This window comes from Lissotriton helveticus, chromosome 7 (genome assembly GCF_964261635.1).
Source record: "Lissotriton helveticus chromosome 7, aLisHel1.1, whole genome shotgun sequence".
NCBI lineage: Eukaryota > Metazoa > Chordata > Amphibia > Caudata > Salamandridae > Lissotriton > Lissotriton helveticus.
In genome coordinates this window covers 1593431959-1593457180 of record NC_136068.1, presented here as the reverse complement: position 1 = coordinate 1593457180, position 25222 = coordinate 1593431959, and the positions used below count along the sequence as shown (strand labels likewise).

The 25222-nt window shown below is 44.9% G+C and overlaps 1 protein-coding gene across 1 annotated transcript in view; it reads right to left on the bottom strand.

Moving 5' to 3' along the window:
* Positions 1-25222, bottom strand: part of PPFIA3 (PPFI scaffold protein A3) — a 963828-nt gene that overhangs the window by 449590 nt on the left and 489016 nt on the right. Inside the window, exons 12-14 of the mRNA XM_078655169.1 lie at positions 13832-13963; positions 11685-11747; positions 9588-9667 (exon numbers count right to left, since the gene is read on the bottom strand). Coding sequence (XP_078511295.1) covers positions 9588-9667; positions 11685-11747; positions 13832-13963 — 275 coding nt within the window. The remainder of the gene's footprint in view (positions 1-9587; positions 9668-11684; positions 11748-13831; positions 13964-25222) is intronic.

Below are 25222 nucleotides of genomic sequence, written 5' to 3'. Positions count from 1 at the left end.
GGCAGAGGTTGTAGTAATCCCCGAGGCCTTTGTCTGTCGTTTTTCATTCGATTGCAGGTGACACATTCCGCCACCCACCTGCTCAAATCAGGCCTAATGGAAGGCCACCAAAATTGTCTCTGGGTTTTCTCCAGCGTCTTGATAAAACCCATGTGTCCAGCACTTGGAACTTCGTGGCACCAGGAGAACACGGTTTTGCGCAACGCATTCGTGGGTACTAAGACCTGTTTTCCTCTCATAGGTATGCCATTGTTCATCTTCCATTCCGGATGGTGTCTAAGCCATGTGCGCCAAACACAGGTCCGTACCCCTCTCCTAACTCCTACCAAAAAATCATTGGTGTGTGTTATTCCTATGACCTTGGTTGGTTCTACGATAGACCGGATGGGTTTCTCTGAGGGAAGAAGGAGATTTTCTCTTCTTGTCAGCGCGTCTGCTTTTCTATTGTTAGAGCCAGGCCGGAATGTAACAACAAAGCGGAACTCCTCGAAGAACATCATCCATCGTAGTTGTCGGGGAGACAGATGTCTGTGGGCCCTTAGAAACTGTAAGTTTCGATGGTCAGTATAGACCGTGACCTGATGCTTAGCTCCCATCAGCCAGTGTCTCCATTCCACAAATGCGTCTCGAATGGCTAACAGCTCCTTTTCCGCGATCGTATAGTTTATTTCCGCAGGACTGAGCTTACGCGACATGTAGGCTATAGGATGCAGCGTGCCTGTAGAGACATCTTTTTGTGACAACACTGCCCCCAGAGCTATTTCAGATGCATCCGCCTCAACGATGAAAGGGATGTCGGAATTGGCATGGGTCAGTACCGGTGCGGTGGAGAAAGCGGTCTTTAGTTTGTCAAAAGCGGTTTGTGCTTCTTCATCCCACACAAACCGTACGTTCTTTTTCGTGAGCCGAGTGAGGGGTGAAACCATTCCCGAGAATCCGGATATAAACCGCCTATAAAAGTTGGCAAACCCCAACAGGCTCTGGATGTCTTTGATGTTGTTGGGACGAGGCCACCCCACAATAGCCTGCACTTTTCTCTCAGCCATTACCTGCCCCGATGGAGTAAGCATTACCCCAAGAAATTCCACCGTCGTCACGTGGAATTCACACTTGGTGATTTTACAGAATAGATGATGTTTCTGTAGCGCTTGCAATACGGATTTCACATGTGTCACATGTTCTTCTGTTGAATTCGAATATACGAGAATGTCGTCAATATAAACAACAACATGATGATCCAGATGTTCGCAAAGCACTTCATTTAGGAAGAATTGAAATGCGGCCGGGGCATTACAGAGCCCAAAGGGCATGACCAGATAATCGTAGAGCCCGTACCGCGTCTTAAATGCCGTCTTCCATTCATCACCCCGTCTAATGCGCACAAGGTGATATGCACCACACAAGTCTAGCTTAGTATATATGCGCGCGGCACGGACCTGTTCCAGCAACACTGGAATCAAGGGTAGTGGATATTGATTTTTCACGGTGATGGCATTCAACGCTCTGTAGTCTCTGCAGCACCTTTTTTCTCCGTTAGCCTTCGGTATGAAAAACAACGGAGACGCTGCAGGGGATCGAGACGGTCTTATGTATCCAAGATCCAAATACTTATCCAGATAGGCTCTCAAAGTATCGTTCTCGGGTAGGGTAAGAGCATAAATTCTCCCACTGGGGATTTCAGAGCCAGGTACGAGGTCGATGCGACAGTCATACGACCGATGTGGTGGAAGTATCTCAGCCTCCTTATCACTGAAGACAGCTCCATACTCCGCGTAACACTGTGGAAGGGTTACATCTTTTTCCGCTGCTGTGGCTATCGTTTGCAGAGACGCTAATGTTTGTGCCGGGCTCCAGACCCCCGAGAGACAGTGTTCCATGCAATAGGGAGAAAGAAACCGGATTGTCTTTGTGGTCCATTTAATCTCAGGATCGTGTTTTTGTAACCACGGAAGTCCCAATATGATCCCATATTGTGGGGCTTCAATGATGTTGAACGCCAGGTGTTCATGGTGGGTGTGATCATGAGTAACCTCATACTCCTGAGTATGGTATTTTATGGGTCCTGCTTGCAGTTCGTTCCCATCGACCGCGTAGACCATTTCGGGTTTTTCTTTGGGGACTAGTTGCACTCCCAATCGGCGAGCTTCGGCGATATCCATGAAACATCCGGTAGCCCCTGAATCAACCATCACATGAATGTCTTGCCTCACCTCATCTATCAACATCGTCATGTCCAAAAAGAGGTGATTCCTCTCGTCTACTGTTCTCGGGGTAAGGGAAGGGATGATATGCGTGCTTGAGGGTCTCCCTTCATTTACCGTCAAGCATTGGAGTTTTCCGTCTCCTTGTCTGCGATTCCTGCAAGGTTCTGTCCTCCCCGAAACCGGTTGGCTTTTGGTTTCACCGGGCATTCACGTAGGTAGTGTCCTTTTTTCCCACAATATAAGCACAGTCCTTGTTTGCGCCTATGTTCTCTTTCGCTGGCTGTTAAGGAGGCTCGCACCGCTCCTATATCCATTGGTTCTGTGGATGTAGCCGTTTTGTCTCCGCTACTCGCCTGTTCATAGGGCATAACCGCTCTTTCTTTCTTCTTATGCTCCCCTTTCCGTTCCTTCATTCGATGGTCCAAGCGTAGGGCAAGATCTATTAGGGCGGAGCAGGTACGAGGTTGTGGGTCTATGTGGGCCAGCACATCTTTCATTTCTTCACTAAGGCCTTGATAGAACAATGCTGATCTCTTCGCTTCGGGCCAATCCGTTTCGGCCACTAGTCTTCTGAAATTGTTTAGATAAGTAACCAGATCAGCATCTCCCTGTTTAATTCTTAACAACTCCCTGTCTGCTGTAAAGGTTTCGGCTCTCCTATCAAATGTTTTTTCGAATTCCTCCCGGAAGTTATCCCAATGATATAAGAGTGGGTCATCCCGTCTAACTATTGGAACCGCCCATTGTGCTGCTTCCCCCCCTAGATACGAAATAAGGAAAGCCACCCGTGCTTGGTGTGTAGCAAACATCTTAGGCTTACTCATGAAGTGCAACTGAACCTGTGTCATGAATACCTGAACCTTTTTGTTATCCCCATAGAAACGTTCAGGTGGAGCTAGTGGGATTTGTGCAGGCATTTCCACTACCACGGAGGTAGCAGGGGATGAGCCACTCGCTGCCCCTGTGGTTGCAGTAGTAGTGGGCAATCTATCCACCCTGGCTCGTAATTGTGCGTTCTCAGCCCTCGAGGCAGCTACCTCTCTATTGGAAGCCGCCAGCTCTACCTGGACTAAGGCCAAAGCAGCCATGACATCCTCTAACGTAGTCATGGCAGGCTCTCCGCACAGCCAAGAAGAGGAAAATTCTTGGGCCGATAATTCTATCAGGCTCCGCTTTCCGGCTTCTTCGGGGCTGTGCTGAGAGTCCTATACCCTTCCCCTCTGAACTACCCCAGAGTCCAAATACAAAGATACAGACAACCAAGATAGTCCAGCGGGGCGCGGGAAAGGAAGGGGACAGCGGGGAGGGAGATCTGTAATGACAAAGAACAGGGATTTAGATACCCTACCTCCCCTAATCTAGTATGGTCACCTTCATTATATCCCATAACAGAAACACCCAAAATGTGATGAGGCTATACCTGTAAAGAAAAATACAAAAGACCAAATCCAATGGAGACAGTTGCTTGAGGCGGTATTAGGAACTATACTCAGCTGTGAAAACAAAACAATACACATTCAATGCCCTCTGATAGGTAATAACATTTCTATACTGGTGTTTGTAGGGTCGTAATACACATTAATCGTGAACGCCCAGGCTCAGTTCAGTTGGATAGCGAGGCTCCGTGTTTCTTTCACACATATGAGTCCTATCGCACCCTCTTCTTCTCTTTGCAACAAATCACCAGGTATTTACAACAGTGGGCCAAAGTACTAGTAGCATGTGTTTGGCCATACACACATATCAGGGTCTCTATCCCTTTTTGGCCGGAGATGACCAAAACAAACCCTTAGGTATCTCCTCTGTATGCCAGAGATACTTGTGTTTCTCTCAGCCGAGAGAAACCACCAGCAGGTTGGGTGCGCTGTTGGGATCGGTGGAACCAACGCCTCGCACCCACAATAGTACAGTTACTCACGGTCAACGAAGGACTTGGGAAACAAGTCAGGAGTCCTACCGCTACCTATTCGTGCACCAAGAACGCCTCCACAGGAAAGAATTATCGGCGTTTCACCGCCGCTTGCAGCAGCCCTTTATTTCCCGGTCTGCGCGCGCATCTCACGTTGTTGCGTGACGTATGCACGGCATGCCGGGAAATGCAGTCTTTTCTGCCGGCGGCCCGTTTCTTCGATGCCGCAGAACTTGACAGCCGCAATTCTTACATGGGCGGGGAGTGAGAGTGTGATTCGCCTGCAACAGGCCCAGAAATCCCACAATGAGAAAGCGTTAGAGGCCGCCCGGGCGTGGGAAGCCCTAGGTACGGAATTGAAGGCTACCGATGCGGACTCTGGGTCAGATCTGAGTGTGCACTCAGGGAGTGGGACATCACAGGCGACAGCAACACTATAAGGAACGAAAGGTATGAGTGTGCCCCCTTCCCTGTCATAGTCATGATCTTCCATGATAATTGTATATATGATTCCCTGAACAGTCATGTAGCTACAAATGGTTTCTGGGATAAGTTACGCTGTAGTGGGCACGCGGGTGAGAGGGGGTGGATGAGGGAGGGTTATGGGGGGGAGAAGAATAGTTGAATTAATATTGTAGAATTCTTCAGCACATGTACATATAAGCTGCAACTGGCTGCACTATTAGTAATAGGAGGATGTTGGGACCGCCGAAATGTTCTCGGACAACTGTTTATTATTTCTCCTGACCTCGTACATAGACTGTATTATTGAATGCCATGTGGCCTTATTGCTATTTCAATTGCAACAGTAGTGATTGTTTGATAATACTCAACTATTGGATGTGTTGATGATGGTTGAAAATTAATAAACAGATTTAAAAAAAATAATTAAAAAAAGATATACAGATAGAGTAACTGCTTGCTATTCTGTTCCAAGCATGTGAATCTATGAAAGATACAATACTGGAGAAGAAAATAAGATAATTACCTGTAACTGCAGTTCTCCAGTATTGGTATCCTTCATAGATTCACATGCGACCCACCTGCCTTCCCAGATAGGCGCCACTTAAAGCTCGGGATTATTTAATACCACTTGTGCTTGAAAATCTGAGGGACTCAGTCTCTGTTGGGAGTGTTCTAGAGGGTTCCTTTGCCTGACTGGTTATAGTTCAAGTTTGGTCCTTTTTAAAAAAGGACATAGATGAATTATAAAACTGACATTGTCATTGCCGTTATTGGCTATGATACATATGGCTTAATTATGGTATCATAGGACTCCCACTTAGACAACGGAGAATGATTCAAGCATGTCAATCTATGAAAGATGCCAATATTGGAGAACTGCAGTTACAGGTAAGTAATTTATTTTCTTACTCCACATATCACGCATGTGGCCAATCATACATTTCTTACTTTAATAATGTGTAAAACCAGGAGATGGAGAAAAGGAGCTGAAGCAAAGTAGGATTAGAAAGATGTGTATTTTAACCACTTGCACGCTAGCGGTTTTCCCGCTGTGTGCTGGAATTTCAAAAACAACATGTTGAGTGACGAGTTCACCTTGTCATCCGCACAGGGTAGGTAATGCTGATGACGAGCTGAGCTCGTCATCAGCATGGAAGGGGTTAATGATGTGGTGGGAAGAGTAGGGTTTTAGACACATACTGGGTCATGCTGCTTCACTATCCCTTTTTATACCACACAATACATTGGAGTATTAGGCATATTACGGAATGGGCTGAAGGAGAAACAGTGCCAGAGGTAGTATTTATACTACAATGGATTTTTGGGGGGCTTTTAAACATAATAATCCACATTTTGTAAAGCGCACAATCACCCGTAAGGGTCTCTAGGCGCTGGGGGCCGTCGGGAAGATTAAGCAAGCTATTGCCCAGAGTCACATGGTGCAGGGCTAACCTGCCGCCGGAGCCGGGGATCGAACCCTGATCCCCAGATTCCAGCGTCAGTCGCCCTGGCCGCGGTGCCACACCTCTCCCAGCATCAAGATGAGAACCAGGAGCATTTTAATTAACTTAGTAATTCAAAGCCTATAGATGTGAGTTTAAAAACATTGAGCACCCTTAAGCATGCTATCAGACATCTCACTTCAATGAGTTCAACTGTCCCCTTGAATGTGATTAAAAGCTTCCACTTTCGTTCGAGCATGTTGGAACGGGGTGAACTATTATTGAGCAGGTATGAAACATAAATCAATAACTAGAGATCTGCATTCCTAAGGTGCAAGGAAAGCACATGGACATTGGAGGCTCTCCAGTAAAGTTTGAGATGGGCACAGGATTTCAGCTACTCAGCGCCTGAGTACAAAGTCAGCACAAAATTCTTATATACACCTAGGGACAAAATGAGCAAAGGGTCGGATGTGCTCCTTGTGTGTGTAGAAGGTGAGCTCTTAGAGCTGAAATGCTCATCATTGAGGTACAGCACTATCACTGAGATCTCTGATGCTCATCTTCTGGATGTGAGCAGAACATAGTGAATTTTGTTGTTCCTCTCCCAGCTATTAGGCACACAAATGGAGTAAAGATCACTAGGAGCTAGCAGTGAGCACTGGACTACTGCCATGTATACTTAAACAACTGACAGTGTAGAGTACTAGTTGTGAACTTGGTAATGTTCTTTCTGATTAATTCTCTATCATACACAGATTCCTCACTGTCCTGCCACCTCGCTGTTTTGTGAAGTGGACTTCTGAACATCAACGTAGGGTTTCAAGATAGACTTTGGCAAACTGTCACCTGAAATTTGCCCAAAGTGCTCCATGTCAGTCGGTGTGAAAGATAAATATTAGGAAACTGGCATATTTGGCAAAGGAGGCACATATATGTAGCTCCGCTCTGCCACTCCGTAGGCCGTGGGGGATACAGAGAGTGAAAATGGAGTCACACAATGCTACCTATCGGCACATGAGAGCATTGCTGTAAAAATCGTCTAGCACCTGAGGAAAAAGCAATACCAAAGGTAATTAATTTGTTCTTCTAGAAATTAAATACAAAATCAGACTTGTCAGTGTTACCACATGCAGAGAATTAGGAATAATGGTTTATATTAAATTTTGTAGGAAGGAACAAAGCACATTTCAATCTAGGCTGTTTCTTGACTCTCTTGGTCCAATCTCAGATTCCAAAAAAGAAAGAAAAAATGCCTATAAGACTTTGATAGTGTTGCCCCCTTGTTAGATTAACCATTTAGAACCTCCAGTGGTGGCTAGGATTTCAAGTGTGTAAACCAGTGGAAAGAGTTATTAATATATCTGTTTTATCGTTGGTGAGACCAGCCTTCCATCAGCCTTTTCATCTACCAAACAATTTGACCAGTGGTGCTCACAGAAGAAATTCAGACCCATCGGACCTGAATGAAAGAGAACAATTTCCATATTTCCATGCTATGAAGGACAGAGTATGTTTTATTCCAGACTCTCAATCATGGGATCTTCTTTGCTGTTCATAACAATAAATGTGGCTGCCTACATGCAAAATCCTAAAATGCTGATCTGAGCTCGTGCTCACAAGCTTTGGGTACTATGCTCTTCTGCGATCAGTCCAGGCCTATTAAGATGACTTGGGCCTGGGTGTGTCTTCACTTTCCAAAGTAGATGAAGGAAGAGAGGCAGCGGCAGGAAGATGTAAGGAAGACCTGTCCTATCGCAGTACGAATGTGTCTCCCAGTGACTTTCCTGAAGGAAACTCTAGAGAGCAACAGCGTTGACACTTCACCTTCGCTACAGTGGCAAACAGTTCTAACCAGGGCATGCACCACTGATCAAAGCGATCCCTCAACACCTCCAGAAGGAGATGGCACTCGTGATCCACCAGCCAATGTCTACTCAGCTCATATCCTGTGGCATTCAGAGAACCTGCTAGATGACTGGCTATGAGAATGTGTTCTGCTGGTCCTGCCACATTCAGAGACATAGTTCCTCCTGGCACTGGATCTAGAACTCTACTCCGCACTGCTTGTTGCAGTACCACATATCGGTTGTACATTTGTGAGAACCTGCATCAAAGTCCCCTTGATGGATGGCAAGATGACTTCAGAGAGGGGGAAACACACTTAGGGCTAGAAAGGATCACTCAAATTCATAAAAGAATGATATGGAGTCAGCTCTCCACCAGAGACAAAGGCCTCTGATTTTCTCCTTTTCCAGCAAATCCTCACAAACCAGCTGTGATGCATCTGTCACAAACCTGAGGTTGGGAAAGGGAAAGATGCCTGCAGAAGGTCAAACTGGTGCTTCTCAGCAACAGTCTAAGATCCAGAGTGGTCTACTGCAAGATCTAGATGGAACCAGAAAGACATCCCTGATGCTGGGCCTATTGAAATTTGGAATTCCACTGCTGGGCCTGCGTATGCCATCTGGTGCTTGGGACAAGGAGTATGCATAAAGTTAGGAGTCCAAGGAACCTCAGAGCATACCCGTTGAGACTAAAACATTGTGATCATATCCTAAATGTCCCTGACTTGCTGCAGTGGGTGAAAGGTCTTGAACACCAATGTGTCTAGGACAGCCCCAATAAAGGGAGCCCTCTCTGTGGGACCCAGATGGGACTTCGGCTCACATAAAGAAAAACCCCAAAGATATCAGTTCCGCCGTCGTCCGGATGTGGTCTATGCATAACTGTGATGAGCAGCCTGTCGTGAGGTACAGGAATACATGCATCCCTAACCCCCAAAGGTGGGCAGCAGCCACTCCCATTCACTTTAGTGAACACCAGATGGGCAGAGGTAAGGTTAAGGGAGAGCACAGCAAGTTGGAAATGTTCTGGCCCCACCTTCAATCCCGGATAACTCCTGTAGGACTGCAGGACACGTATGTAAAAATATGTAACCTGCAAGACACCGTCCAATCTCCTGCTCCCAGAGCTGAAAGAATATGAGACTGGGTGAGCATTCAGAATTTCTCTTTCCATAGAAAGGGATTCACATGGTGGAGACCAGTATAGGCCTTATGCGACTGTCCTCTTAGAATACTACATGATAACTCCCCTCTTCTACCTCTGAAGGGGTACATGCTCGATGCCACCCTTTGTCAAACTGTCATGAGCTTATGGGCCCGATTACCCTGCTTCCATGATTTAGAAAATTGTGGTTCAGGCTGATATCTCACTCTGCAATTAAATTAGAATTCCTATGGACAAGAATGAAGGAGATTCGGCGTAAAAGAATGTAGAAAAAAAGACTACTCCTTCAAACACTTCCAGACCAGTGAGGACCTAAACTAGCATTCAATGAGGCAGTGTAGGTTGTCGTATAAGAAGCAAAGGCGTCATAAAGATTACAAGCAGTCACATACACTGTAACAGAAGTTGCAATGTAAGCACAGGTAGTTGGATAAGAAGCAGGCACAGCTCTCACATATGCAGTCACACAGGATGCATAAGTTCAACCACAGGCAATAGAAATCCCTGAATTACATATTCTGTCCAGCGGGGACATTCCACTAGTAAAGTGTGTACCTGGAATATGTGGACGAGGGTCGTCCTCGAAGCTGATCAATTTCCAACTGCATTCTGTCCATCTCAGCCATAAGCTGCTCCTGGGGAAGAAAGTAAGGAAGGAAGCGAATGATTATAATGAGCCACGCAGGTCAGTGGCATCAAACTTAGCCAGAGGAGACACGTGGAATACCTCTTTATTCCACATGTATTTATTATTATTGTTTAGGGATTGCAAAACACTCACTATAAACACTGCTTCAATGAAAAATTTCAAATCCATGTTGTTCATACAAATTACAGTAAATAACTAATTTAGTGAAAATGAGTGAAGTGTGTTCACTCTACACAGCTGATGTTACTGTTGTGTGGAAGACCATCTTCCGTGAAATGAACCTAAGATTGGACTTTTTGCTAGTTTAAATAGTGTGGGTTCAGAATTTTGGATAAAACAACAATTAGTTTCCAATCTTATGCTACATAGATACTTTATCAGAGATCTATGAACAAAGATCATCTAAAAAATGTTTGTATATCAGGATACCGTATCTAAGAGCACTCTGAGAAACGGCAAACCTTTGATTGCTGAACTCAATAAATAAGGTAAAATATAACAAAGTTGACTGAGACTGTAGGCTGCAGCAACACTAAAACAGAGGGTGCTCTTTAATTTTGAGAGGTCTTAAGAGCTTTAAGATCTCCCAAAATGAGTATATTACAAATATTAAGGGAGTCCTAATTCAATGGCAGAAGCAGCATGCAAAAGTCCAATAAAGCTGGGTCTTTATGTACAACTTAACAGTTTCTCTTTGGAGGAGAGGAGCTTCATGTGTACTAGTCAACAATATTGCCTCTATCTGCATTACTGAATAGTCTCCTGACTCTCAGTCTTTCTTAACTCACTCTATTTCAAAAAGCTTCATTAATGTCATATGGGGTGAAGTTAGCACACAAAACTAGTAATATATACAATCAGAGAGCAGATCCTTCCAGGAAAAATGTATTTTAGTGCATTTCAGCAGCATCTACAGGAATACTTGTGATGAAACTGACAGCACACACATGCTGAGTATTTTTATTCTGGCTTATAGGCCTAAAATTGAAGGCATTTTTTTCCCCACTCATGCTGCTCTTGTCATGTGTTTTCTTTGCTACCCCCGACAAACTTTAAACATAACTTTAATCCTAACCTTGCTCTATTCTAGCACACATTATCTTTAACTTAAGCCTATGCATTCCCTAACGCAAAACAACTAAAATATATTAACATTTTAAAATGTTTTCAGACGATTCGCTTTTACCAAACTTTGTTTTCAAACTATTTGTTTCAAGCTTTACTTTTCCAACATCTGGTTTCTGCGCTGGGAACTTTCGATCCAATACCTATCTATGTAAGTATATTGTTTTAGCCCGCTGTGCTGCATACAACTACCATCCTTCTGCACAGAAGAGTCCTTGTTCTCTTTACATATAATAAAACTCCCTGAATAATTAATATCTCTCCTCCGAGATCCCATGTCCTGTCCATTGTTTTCCTTCACTTGCTGCCTTCCACTCCCATTCCTTCATCCACTCCCCTGAGCAATCACCTTACACGGTTACCAAATATCTTATACAGGCCTGACACATCCTTGCTCCCAGCTACCAACTGTGATCAGACATCTAAACTTCAGCGCCTTCCTTCAATCTGGTCACACTCTCTGCAACCCCTTCACTCTCCTAAAGCTCGCCACCTTCATGCCTATCACTCTACTCCTCTATGCTGTATTTCTGTCTCCTTATCTTCTTTTTGTCTGTGTTTGTATACTCTGGCCTATCATTCTCAACCCCCTCACCATTCGCTTGCCTTTCCTACCTCTACAGCACGTACATATTTAATACATACGTCAGACAATATGAAAAACAAGACACACTTTCAAGTGTTAACCTAAAACCACAGAAGTAGCTAAAATATTGCTGCTCAGGCACATAAAGAGAGGTTAATCACTGACATGCCATAAATACAGGGTATCAATGGGGATACTACACAAATACTTTTCTAAAATTCCTTTATTAAAGTAACACAATGTCAATTAAAAACAGAAACTAGGAAATGCACAACTGCACATGGCCACTAACCTTGTTAACGATGAGTTCATCCTGCAGCTTTTTCATGCTAGCTATCTCTTCTGAAAGAGTGTTCTTTGCAGCAAAAGCAGAAAACAAGAGAAGGAAAGAAAGGAGAACATAAGAAAGACCTCCGCCTAAGGCAAGACTAGGCAAGTCAGATGTTTTTGCCCCAAATAAGACTGGCAGGAGGTTGCAAAACTACTACAGATGAGGCAGAAGTGAAGGCATGAACCAACATACTGAAAAGAAAAGATAGTTAGCAAACTATCAAAGATAGAAGGTAATTTTTAGTGATAGAGATACAAACCAGAAAAGGGGATGCTTTCGATTAAAGAAAGAAGGAAAGGGTGGGGGAATGTTGCATGAATTACAGGGACACGAAGCGGTTTTTCAGCAATCATAATGGTGTAGACCAGCTGAGGAGACACAGAGGAAGTAAATCAGTGATGGCTACCTAGAGGGAGAGTTTCCAGTTATAAAAGCTAAGGGGGATATCTTCTGCAGAGGGACATGGTGTGGTCTTATACAAACCATACTTGGTAAAAAAAAAAAAAAAACTTTAAAAAACAGTGGGAAGCTCTCTTTTAGAGAGAGTCATGTGGAGGCAAGAATCCTCTCAACAAGAAGCAAAGGTATGAGGCCATGTCAGCCAATGAAGGGCTCTTGGAGGAGTGCCTGCTTTTTTCACCACAGCCCCTACTCACAGCATTCCTGCACGTAGATAAGCTTCCTTTAATGGTCTTTCCTCCACATTGCTGGAGTCAGAACCTTTACAATAGTCCACTTCATACTATGTGCTCCTTTATTGCTGATCGATCAAAACCCTCTGTAGCAACCTCAGGGGAACATGGAGACACTTGTGGAAACACTGGTCTCATTTGGGAGCTTGCAGAGCCATCAAAAGAACAAATGGCTTTCACAGAAACAATAGGGGCTTATCTGGGAACTTACGGCACCATCAAAGTAACATGATGGTGCTCAGGGAAACACTGGGACATTGTAACAGTAATGAAACTGGGAAACATATGAGTCATTGTGAAGGAAACACACAATGCAGATTGAGGGGGTGAATCTGCAGACGCCTCTTCTCACTTAGAAAGACATATGATGAACTCATCAGATGAGTGGAACAAAAATAGCTGATTGCGTACCGGGCCACATAACAGAATTTAACGTTTAGAGAATAGCTAGAGAACAATGATAATTACTTTGAGGGCAACATTTGTATATCTGTCCCATCAATAAGGACAACAATCATTCCCAGGAAATGAATGGAACAGTTAGGAGAATGAGGTGATTAGTTAAACATTTTAAGTGCCATCTGCATTTTGTGAAAGGAGGAGGAGGAAGGCTACTATTCCATTTGACAATCACCTCACCTGTGTCCCGCTCTCAATCTGGGGGTTTTTGTCCTTGGAAAGGGTTAATGCCATAGGTTGAAGATGACAAGCTGATTCAAGAAATAAATAATGGCAGCGCTTAGATGGGTAGATTGATTTAAGCGATAATGCCTTATGTTGAAAGGCTCAAGGTTATCAACGTGTTAAAGAAGGCATGTTAAAAGGGATATCCAGTGATCAGAAACAAACAGCTCTCTTTACCCAGGGCTGCACTGCTTACAATCACCAGCAATAAGCATTCTGGAAAGTTGCTTTATTTGAAGATGTGTTTTGAGAAATACTGTGCATCAATCGATGGGAAGGCCATTTATTAGGGCTATGACCCTCGAGAGAAGCACTAAAGGAGACATGCTGAAAAGCCCAATTTAATTGGCAAGAGAACTAAAGGTGAACAGTTGATAATTTGGTGTTGAATTGATCAATATGATTTGTTGAATTCATGAGGCACCGTTTTGGCAAACTTGCCCACTGATTTGAGCCAACAGTTACATGTTGGTAGGGATCATGGGAATGGATTGAATCGCAGAACAGAGCTGGGTCGGGAGATTAGGAGAAGCGCTTGGAAGAATGCATAGCTAGTAATAAATGGATGAAGGAATAAAAGTACATGGTCATAGTACGAGAAGTAGAAAGAACATGTCAGCACATGGTAACAGGTTGAAAGGTTAAAGGGCTGCTATTATTAAACTGCTGATGCTTGAGTACATAAGCCATGTTTCTAGTTGCTGAAGAAAACTGTAACATGTGGTGGCATACCTTCTCGTCCAGAGCCCCCATCCTCTCTTTCAAATGCAACTGTAGCCTTTCATTGGACTCAGACAGGAGTTTGTCCACGGTTTCAGACAGACGCTTGTTGTGTTCATCATTCATCTTCTCCCGCTGCCGTGCCTGGAAAGAAACACATGTCAGAACACTGGACGGGATTCTGAATGAATGGGTGGGGACAATGAAAAGGAACCATGGGCTTTTCAATGAAGATCACGAGTGGTCAAGGTGCCCACATCTCAACAAAAGAGCTTGCTGACCTTCACAACAGCTCAGTACTTTTAGGGGCCTCAGGGATGTAAAAGAGGAGACCAGTGTTTCTCAAACTGTGTGTCACGACCCACTGGTAGGTCATGAGCAGATTTTTAGTTAGAGTTGTACCAATTTTAGCACTTCCACCGCAGAAAAGGCTTTGGGAACTCTGAGATGGGGACTAACAACCTTCCTGGGGTATCTACATTGGGTATGATTCACCATAAGCGGAATACGCGGGTATGATTCACCACAGGTAAATACACCAGGAAGGCTGATATGCCACGTCCAAAATCAACCTACTTAGAGACTGAGCTCCTCTGTGTACCGTTGCTATTGTGCAATGAGCCTTCACTGGGTATTTATTTATTTATTTAATGAGTTTTATATTGCGCTGGCTAGACCTGTAGGTATCAGAGCGCTTTCCATTAGGTTACCCGTTACAGAAAGTGATAACAATTACACATTACATCAAAAATAAGTAACACATTGAGAGGGCAAGAAAGGTGAGATAAATAGAGCGTAGGAGGAAGGGGGAAGTGTGAAGGGGTAGGATGAGGGAAAAGACGGCAGGAGAAACATGTCCGAGGAGGGAATCCACAGTCCGTCTCCCCTATAGCTAAACAAGGTAGCTCCATCGGGCATTAGTAAAATAGCTAGGTCTCAAATGACGAGGGGAAGTTCACAGAAGAAAGTCCAGCGGATAAAGAGGGTGGGAACTATGAGCAAGGACAGGTGAGGGCAAAGGTCAATAGCTGGAAAGAGGAGAATAGTAGAGCGGAGAGGGGTAGGGGGTATGGTGAAGGGGGAGGAGGGAGATAAGGTCAGGAGAGACGCAGGAGAGTTTGCCCAAAGACCGGCTGGGTAGGTGATGGTCAAGGAGGGAATCCATAGCCAATCTCCCCTTTAGCTCGCGAGGTAGCTGCACCGGGCATCAGTCAAAATGGCTAGGTCTCAGCTGTCAAGGGAAAGTTCTCAGAGTAAATGTCCTGGTGGGTGAGCAGGAACAGGGTAACCTGAAACAATATTTAGCTCTAAATAGTACGTGATAATCACACAATTCTGAGGGTTCAGAATATCGAGGTCAGAAATATCGGCCTACAAGAATATACTTTGATTCATCAAAGTAAAATTGGCTCGCAAAGGGCCAGATTCTGAGAATCCGGCCCTTTGCGAGCGCTATTTTTGCATTTGGGATTCATCATCCCAAATGCAAAAATCGCAATTACAGAACTCGCTAAATTGCGAAGAATTGCATTTGATTCCTTAAATGCTATTCATGAACCTTTTTAAAATTGCGAATTCGCAATATGGGGCCGATATTTACCGCGAAGTGTAACTTCGTGGTAAATAGCAAAAACTTAGAAAAATGCACCGTAGTGCATTTTTCTAAGTTGTATGTTACACACATGTCCTTTGGACATGTGTGTGCGCAACACCTGTGTACATTTGTATTTCAGGGGTGCTACAGAGTGTCCTTTGGACACCCTGGCACCCTTGAAATCGCTTCCTTATTTGCGATTAGCTAATTGCTAATCGCAAATAAGGAATGACTCCCCATTCATTCCTATGGGCCTTTAGAATGAATGGGAAAAGCCATTCCTTATTTGCGATTAGCAATTAGCGAATCGCAAATAAGGAGCAGTAGAAATCGCTATAATTTTTGCAATTTCTACATGAATCCCGTTTTGCGAGTCTTTAATAGCGATTCCTTAATAATCGCTATTAAGGACTCGCAAAACGGGACTTTGATGAATCTGGGGGATAGTCTGCACAATATTGATTGGCACTGTATGGTCAAGGTAAATAAATACAAGCAAGTGTAGTAAAGCTGTACTTACCGATATATATTTACCCTGATATATTGTATGAAGAGAAAAGGAGAATTCATACCAGGTCCTTCCTTGACAGTAAATAGAACAAGACTAAGAGCAACAAAAACAGATGAAGGATATACAGAAAGAACCACCAGGAAGCGGGGATGGAGATACTTACTGCTCAGTGGGGTTCATGCACATGGACACGGTACTCCATATCCGCGCATAGATATGGGTATCTACAAGTATGCCTGGCGCATGCCAGAGCTTCAGTGTAATAGCATGACGAAGTGAGACAGTGGATACCCCAGTTTACCACTGATGCCCCAGGACCTAACACACTATTTCATTACAACTGAATAACCAAGATATACCCTGTGCAAACTTGATTTCAAATTAAGCAATAGTGACCAATCAAGGTGCTCTTACTTTTACTATCAGTTGTCCTGTGTTTGATTGATTATGGCCAAGATAATGGTGCTATATAAACAGCTAAATATCGTACTGCCTACTGATATTGGTTATTCTTTGAGTAGTGTGAATCTACTTACGAATTTGTCAAGTACAGGATTTTATTTTGCACGTATTAGGATTTGGCCTTAGTTAAATGGGCCACGCCTCTTGTGGATATTTTTTTTAAGTATTTTTCATAGGCCACATCCCTTTTGGAGCCTCTTTCTTTTTTAACCCCACTTCAAGCACTGCCACAAGCAGCATCTCCATTCTCAACAGTGGACAGGGGGGAATTGCTGGAATAATATGTGACATCTTTAGAGATGTCTTAGTCAACAAATGAAAATGAGAATAGGCAAGTTATTCAATCCATCTAATTGCAGATTCCGCACTTTTTGGATTCCCTCAGGTGCTAAACTGGATACGGAAACTTTGAAAAATTGCTCCTGTTAACCACTAGGTGGCATTATCAGGATCTGCATCGACCTCGCCCTCCTTCCAAAAGAGAATGCAGCGCTTCATACAGGTGTCACCCCTGTGGGATGACATTAGTTTCCCGTTCAGCATTCCAAGCTTTAATACGCTGTGTGTCATTAACAAATTGTGAACTGTGTCTAACATGAAACTTTAATAAAATGTGGACATTCCCTCCACAGAAAAGGGCAGAGGACAGGTGGCAAGGTAACTGTGGGCAAATAAAGTATCCTCTAGAAAGAGCGGTACTGAAAGTAAGCAACGTGTTCTTTCAATGGACACCTTAACTGCAGATTCCTAATCTTTTGAATAGATATCCAAGCAGCACCTCCTAAATGGCAAGGGGCCTGTGGGGTGGATTTCATACCAGGAAATACTGCAGGGCCAACAGGCAAAATGGACTTGACTGGAAATCAAGGCAGTAATGCCTGGTGAAGGTGTGGACAGACACCTATGTAGCTGCCTTGCAGATGTGCAGCACTGGAACACCACTAAGACAACAGAGGTGGTCTTAGCTCTGGTAGAATAGGCTTGAAGGCCATGACAGGGCTTCTTCTTTGCCAAGGGATAGCACATTTTTATGCAGAGAATTAGCTCTCCGAATCTGGTTTCACGAGCACCTTACATGTCTTTGCACCAGAAAACCCCACAAAGAGTTGGTCATCCACTTCATGCTCCTCAGTTCAATCAAAGTAAAAGCAAAAGGCTCTCTTGTGGTTCGACCAATGAAGTTCTTCCTCCTCCTAAGAGGGATGTGCTTAAGAAGCAGTGGGGGTTTTACCGTTTTGGAGTTGGGGCGTTGCCCCACTAATAATTATTGGGCAAATTATTGAGCGCGCTGCTTTAAATTAATACACTTTCAATGTTAAAATTGTATTAATTTAAAGCGCGGCGGCGTCACATCACGTGACATTACCGGCAGACTGCCCTGCACTGTCTGTCAAGTACCATAAGCTTGTTGTTGGCAATAATGTTGCCAATGCACAATATTTGCGGCTGCGCACTATGCGCGGCACAGTGCGCACTGAGCATGTTGGGTTTGACCGGCTGCCTTTTCGTGGCCTGGAACACAACATGCGCACAGTGGCCGTTGAAAAGCAAGCACAGGGTGACTGGGGTTTGCCCAAAACCACAGACCCCAGTGGTTACAAAATGAGCGGTGAGTTTGCCTGCTCACTCCAATCCGGACGCTGCTCTCTTCAGAGAGCTTCTCTCCTCTGAAGAGAGCAGAGTCAGGATTGGCTACTATTGTAGCCTCCCGAGCCACATATAGTCAGTGACTGCTTGGTGGCCTGTCTAGTCTTGACTTGGCAGGCACCGCCTCCGTGGTGGTGGGAGGATCCGCCCAGCGTCCAACGTAGCAATGTCCAATCACAATAATGGCTTATTGTTAAGCCATGCAGTGATTGGTCATTCTGCCGTTGCTCGCAAATCGGGTTGGACGGTTACCCTTCCTCCTCCTCTCTGCACGAGAGCACGTGCAGTCGACTCGAGATCCTTCGACAGACAGCGACTCTCTGTGTGACTGTCCGTGACGACGATGCATAGAAGAACTTAGAAGAAGTAAGAATTCAGAAGAGTGAGTGACTGTGAGCTGCTTAGCACAAGGTTTGTGTCAGACTCGTGTCACACCGCATAACCCCGGCCCGACATGTTTGTGTCGAAATCACGACACCAGGATTCATGGTGTTCCATGATGATGTTCGTTTCCAGCCCATCCCCGCCACCTGTAGTGTCTGATGTTGTCATTGTTGTGTGACCCCCACCGACAACGCACAACCCTGTCCCCGGCCCAACAGGCTTCTGTGGAAAGAGACATTATGTTCCCTTCCGGCTCACCTCCAGTGTCTGATGCTTGTGTGGCCCTTTAACTGCACAACCCCGGCTCAACATGTTTGTGTCGAAAGCAACACCACCATGTTTCCTTCCAGCTCATCCTACCTCTAGTCTAGTGTCAGTACAGTGTCAGTGAGTTTGTGTATGATTGCTTCAGACGGTGGACCGTTGTCGTCAAATACGATCTTCGCCGCCACCCCTGTATGATGTCTGTACCGTTTGCTCTCACAGTCGGTGGGTGGGTACTACTGTATGTGAGTGTCTGGTGTGTTTGCTTCTGCAATGTCTACTCAGTGGCTACTTCTGTGTGTCAGCTTCACTGGACAATGACTGCCTTTCTTCTTCATAGTCGTAAATTGGCCACTTCATAACTTTTAGAATTCATTTTATTTTTCATTATACCTCTAATCTTGTAGGCTCTTGCTCAAAAAGGTAAATGTGAAACCACAACTCCAGCAGCCTTGGCGCTGTAGGTGAAATACTAGGACTGGCATTAGGTCACCCTCATGCCTCCTTGCACATGACATGACCACTGTGTCCCCCCTACATTCCCCCTCACCCCCCCTCCATCCCACACACATCGAGCAGTACTCCTACAGCCTTAACTTTTCTCAGTCTGCTACGTGGGCCACACATTAGGCAGGCTGTCTTGTTATTCCCAGTCTCATCTTCTCTAGGTCCCAGTTCCTTTCAGACTAAAAGGGAGGGGAGAAAAAGTGGGATGAAGAGGCTGAGAGACTGATGGAGGGCTTGTGTGTTGGCCCAGAGGAAACGCCAGTCACGTTATTCATTCCTGCTGTGATATTTCCCTGCTGTCTGCCGCCAACGCTGGGGAAAAGGAACTCTGCTGCGATATCCCCCTGCCAGCTGACGCCAACTCTGCAGTAAAGGAGACCGCTGCTAGGGCCTCGCTAGACACCGCTGGACATCATTTGCCGCCACCGTGAGGGGACTACAACTCCCATCATCCTGTGAAGCGCTCACATCGCTTTTCATCTTTTGAGCGCCAGCAGGCGCTCAAAAGGAGGGCAGGGCTCCCGAAGCCAGGAGCGACTCAAAAGGGTGGGCCCATCTGCACCCGCCAGAGCCCGAAGGACGCCGGGCCACCCCTCTGAATCCATCCCCAATTTAAAGGTTAGTGAAGTCAATATACAGAACTTCATTGTTGACTAACCGTCTGCTTGTTAAGTAGCTGGTTAGGTACTAACCTGTGTACCAAGATGAGTAAAAGAGGAGGGACGGGGTCCGGGGAGAGGCGCGCTACAAGGTACTAGGGTGGTGGGGACATTGGACCGATTTATAATGAGAGTGACCTTTGTTCTGGAGAAAGAGATTGCAGTTACAGAGGGATGCTAATCACTTGAACCGCTAGCGACCAAAAGATCTTCCTTGGGAGCCTTGGCCACAGCTCGTACCCCTGACCACCACCGCCCTGCAATCATTATTACTATTTACCGATATGGCGAGTGGGCTCTCACACTCCCCAACTGGGCCACTAGATGTATCCATAATATTGCCAACTGCAGAGATTGCTCAAGAGCTTGCATCTAGTATGCCTCAACGAACCTCTACGAGGTCTGCGCCCCTAGCCAAAAATAAAACCAATAAAGTAATCCCTGACCCTGCAGTAAAGAGAAAGAGGGGAGGAGGCCCACAGAGACTAAAAACCACCAAAGTCCCAAAGACAAATTAAAATGGAGGAGGTGTTACTTTGGACCCTCCTAATGTCGTAGATAATGCACCTCCCCCCCCCCCCCTCCATTTGTGTAGATCTAAATTTTGATCCCACAGTCGGCCAATGTCCCAAAGATAAAGAGGCAATGTGGAAGAGACTTGAAAACCTACTGGCAACTAACTCCGATCACTCATAGCCTGAGCCAGATTGAGGATCGCCTAAATAACTTTGAACTACAGGCAAAATCTGATATTGCAGCCCTTGAAGGCCTTTTGTCTCAACCTAAGTTTACTGCAGCGCCTACACCCTGTAACCCAAGTAATACCGCCACAGCCACAGCCATTCCTAAATCACCCAGGCTAAAAGCAAAGAAATTGACCGCTCCTAGGAAGATTACCGATGCAGCTACCAATTTGCATATAGCAACGGCTTCAACGATTGGGAATCCTACTGGAACAGGGAATATGTCTAGTGAATTCGCCCAATCGATTTTGAGTTCCCAGGGCGATGAAAGTGCGTTAGCAGCTACAGCAATCAATAACGTGCCCAAGGTAAACACTTTTAATAGCTGTGTCCCAGTAAGACAGGTTAGTTTGGAACAATGGTCATATGGAGAAGGTGGATTGGAACATAACACAACCACAAATGACTCCTTGTCCCTACATCTTCCCTCGGCGGCTGCTCCGCTAGTGGTGGTCCTGATGAATGTTCCAGCCTTACGGGAAGGACAGATTGAAACCACTGAACAACTGTTACTTAAAGTCCTGCACTGGCTGAATATGCAATTGAAGGGAGTCTGGATTTGGGATGGGGACATCATTAATCATTTGATTATGGCTAGACGCTCATCAGGGATTGGACCTACGAGGAAGGAAGGAAGGGGTGATTGTGTAGTTGTAAACTTTAATAACGAGCAGGCAACCAGATTTTTATTAAATAATTTGGCCAGCAATGTAGGAAGACACTCGGATAAAATTTCTGTTATGCCCCTAGGGTTCTTCTACAAACCAGACTTCCATTCTTCAACTGGTCTGAGTTGTCATAGAGTAGCAAGACAGACATGGGCACCCATAAGATCCGTACATAGATCATTAGAGGTTCAACTCACTAATAGATTTTAACCATTATCTGATCTAGCCCTGTGTGACGGACTACAAGTACCAACCCCTAAATTGGAAGAGAATACAGATAGCCTACCCATACCTCTCCAGGCCACTACAGTAGGGTTGCAGTTAACGGAGGCTGAGCATTTGGAGAGTACGGAGATTTCAATACCCCTTGAGACGGGTGGGAGATTATCCCTTTCCCCAATCTCCCTACTATCCTGGAACGTTGCCGGTTTACCCTCTAAGGTCATGTTAACTGATTGGTCTAACTATATTGTGGGGTTTGATTTTATTGCCTTGCAGGAGACATGGTCGGTGAATATGATTTATCGACCAGGCTACCTGACTTTTGGTAAAGCAGCAACCACAAGACACAAAGGGAGACCAAGTGGGGGGTTGATTACTTGGGTCTAGCAACAGACATACTATCAAATAGAAGACATACCAATCGATAGTCCGGATATCCTCGCCGTTAAGGCTCTATCAGAATACGAGCCAGATCTCATACTGTTTAATGTGTACGCGAGAGGGTTAGCAGGTGAAAAATCATCACCAACTATTGCCCATTTGGATACACTCATTTATGATTTGCAAGGTCCTAGTCGATTGGTGATTGCAGGTGATTTAAATTGTACATTTGAACCCCTTGTACATTTGAACCCCTCGGACATGAAGACCACAGTCTTAGTATGGACGAGGATTTTAATTGGGGGATACCATCCTTATCGTTGCCCCCAATTAACAAATGGACCAAGGCTGCAGTACAATTAAAAAGCTTATCCCTGGTGAAGGGCCTTAGGGCAGTTAACGAGAGTTCGCCCTCTGACACTGAAGGCATTAATACCTTCAATAATGGGACAAGTAGTAGCAGAATTGATTATATTCTCATCAGCTTAGAGCTCTGGTCGAGACTCATGGACATGATGGTCCAACATAGACCGGAGAGTGATCATGATTCGTTACTATTAACCCTATCAAGGAATGGTTTGGATCCTTAAGGGGCTTGTTCGGAAACAGCTACAGGGAATGTAATTATGTCCCAAGATTGTCAGAGGTTAAAATAGACAGTGGTAGCGGACGATGAGAGTATTTTAAAACTGATAAAACTAACTATAGAAGACACACTTACAGCTATTTCCTCTTTAGATATTTATGTTGATTTCTTCCCAGCCCTTATGAAGATACATGAGGACCTTTTTGTAAAGTTTCTTTTATTTATTTTTATAACTATATTTATCATTTTCCAAATAATAAAACAATGATGTATGTCTTGTTGCAGATCATAGCATGTAAAGAACATCAAGATAGGAGAGCGTGCATACATATCACATATCAGAACATATTATGTCGTTCAAAAAGCTGAGCATCAGTGATCATTACCATAAGAGTTACACGTAGGGCACAAAGTTCAGCAAGGGGAGATGGAAAGCAAAAGGGGCATAACAGTGGCATACACAATCATGTGAATGTGACAACCTGCATGTAAGAACAAAACAATTAGACCCAAAAAAAAAGCAAAGGCCCGAAGGGCAAAGGAAAAAATCAATCGAACAAATGAAATACAAATGTCTAATTTTATAATTGCACAACACCTCAGCCAACCCCCTCTGGATCTATGTGGCTTTCTAACTGAGATTGACGTTCAGCAGTGATCTTGGCAATATAGGAGCAGTATGGCCCCCAGATATCAATAGGTCGGGACGGACTGGGGACCTGTGTAGAGTAGTCCACGCAGTTGATATTGCAAAAGGCCATGCTCCCAAACCACAACTTCAATCTCGGAGGCCGTCTATCACACCAGAGTAACACAATTTCCCTCTTTGCCAGCAGGAATCCCAGTGCTGCAAGTTTTCGAACATTACGTGGGAAGTTGTAAACATAACCCAGCAAAGCAATTTCTGGGGTGAGGACCAGATTCAAGCATAAAATGTCACTAAAAGTACGGTGAACTTGAGACCAATAATCATGCAAAAGGGGACAGGTCCAGGAGAGGTGAGCAAAATCGGCGAAGGGGGCCTTGCACTTGGGGCAGTGGTGGGGACGACTAGGGTCTATTCTATGTTTACGTGCTGGAGTGTGATATAGCCTACGGAGAACTTTGAAATGGATGAGTTTGTGTCTACTGTTTAGGGAAACTTCCTTCGTAGCTCTGCAGCACTGTACCCATTGATCGTCGGAGATGGGTTTCCCCAGATCACCCTCCCACACGGCACGTACTTTAGCGTCCAGGGTGGGGATTGAAACACTGCATATTCTATATAATTTAGAAACTAGGTACGCTCCTGATTGGTGTTGAATGAGGAGTGTGAGCGGGGGAGAGGGTTCAGGAGCCAGTGGAAATGTCGGAAATGAAGCCCGCAACATGGAACGCAGTCTAGTCAAAACAAAGGAGTCCAGGAACGAGCAGCCAGCGAACCGAGGGTCCTCAGATAAAGAAAAAGCATGGCCCTCAGGAAAGAGATTGCCAATGGTGTGAATGTGGAATTTAGTCAATGTGATTTTAACTACTGATTCCCCGGTGATCGGGAACCAAGAGGCATTGGGCAGAGGAAGGGCCGGTGAATACAATTGGTCCAGGCCAAGAAGTCTGCGCAGTCTATCCCAGGCCCAGCAGGTCGACGAGACAGTTTGTATATCCAGCGGATCTCGAGGGAAACCCTTGGGAAGAACAGTGGAGAGGAGTCCTGGAAGGACTAAGTCCGCTTTGGGTTTCAAATACAGAATGCGGGCATCTGGGTGGAACCAAGAACACGCATATGAGCATTGTGCAATTAAAAAATAAAGATAAAAATCAGGGACGCCGAAGCCGACAAATTCATATGGGAGAGTCAAGACCCGCCATGTGACACGTGGATTTTTGTCTCCCCAGACTAAACGCAACAATAAAGAACGTAATTGTGAAAAAAAGATCTTGGTGAGAGGTATTGGGATATTATTAAAGACGTATAAAAAACTGGGAAGAACGACCATTTTAATTATGGCAATTCGCCCAGCCATAGATAGAGGGAGGCAAATCCACCTCTCAATCTGGTTCTCTAGTAGACTGACCGCGCTCCCATAATTTAGTCTAATGATGGCGGCGGTATCCAGAGGGATATGGACCCCCAAATATTTGACTGAGTCATGACTCCATTCAAGAGGGAAAGAGCAATTCCAAGCGGTAGTGCTCGATGTGAGCAGAAAAATTACTGATTTGTGCCAATTAATGCGAAGACCAGAGAATTCTCCGAAGCGAGTTATCTCCAAGATAAGTGGTTCAAGGTTAATATGAGGCATTCTGACATATAAGATCATGTCGTCCGCATATAAAGATATCAAGAGTGGGCCAGTACAGAACTGGAGCCCCCGGTGTAGATGTTTTTCTTGAAAATGGCGCACCAGAGGATCCATCGCCAGGATGAAGAGTAGTGGGGATAAGGGACACGTGTGCCACGCGACAAGGAGAACTGTTCGGTGATGGTGCCATTAAGGCGCAGTATATAATAGTGAAACTGTGGAGACAAAACATTCTGGCATGCCCATGCGTCTCATGATGGACAGAAAAAAGGGCCATTCCAAGGAGTCAAACGCTTTCTCAGCGCCGAGAAGGATTGCGGCGGCCGTTGTGGATGAGCCTATGCGATGTAAAACAGCAAATAAGGTCCTCAGGTTCAAAGAGGTGGATCGATGTGGAACAAATCCAGACTGTGCCGGGGATATGATAGACTCCATCAGCAATGAAAGCCGAATGGCAATAACCTTAGCCAGAATCTTATAGTCAAGGTTTAGT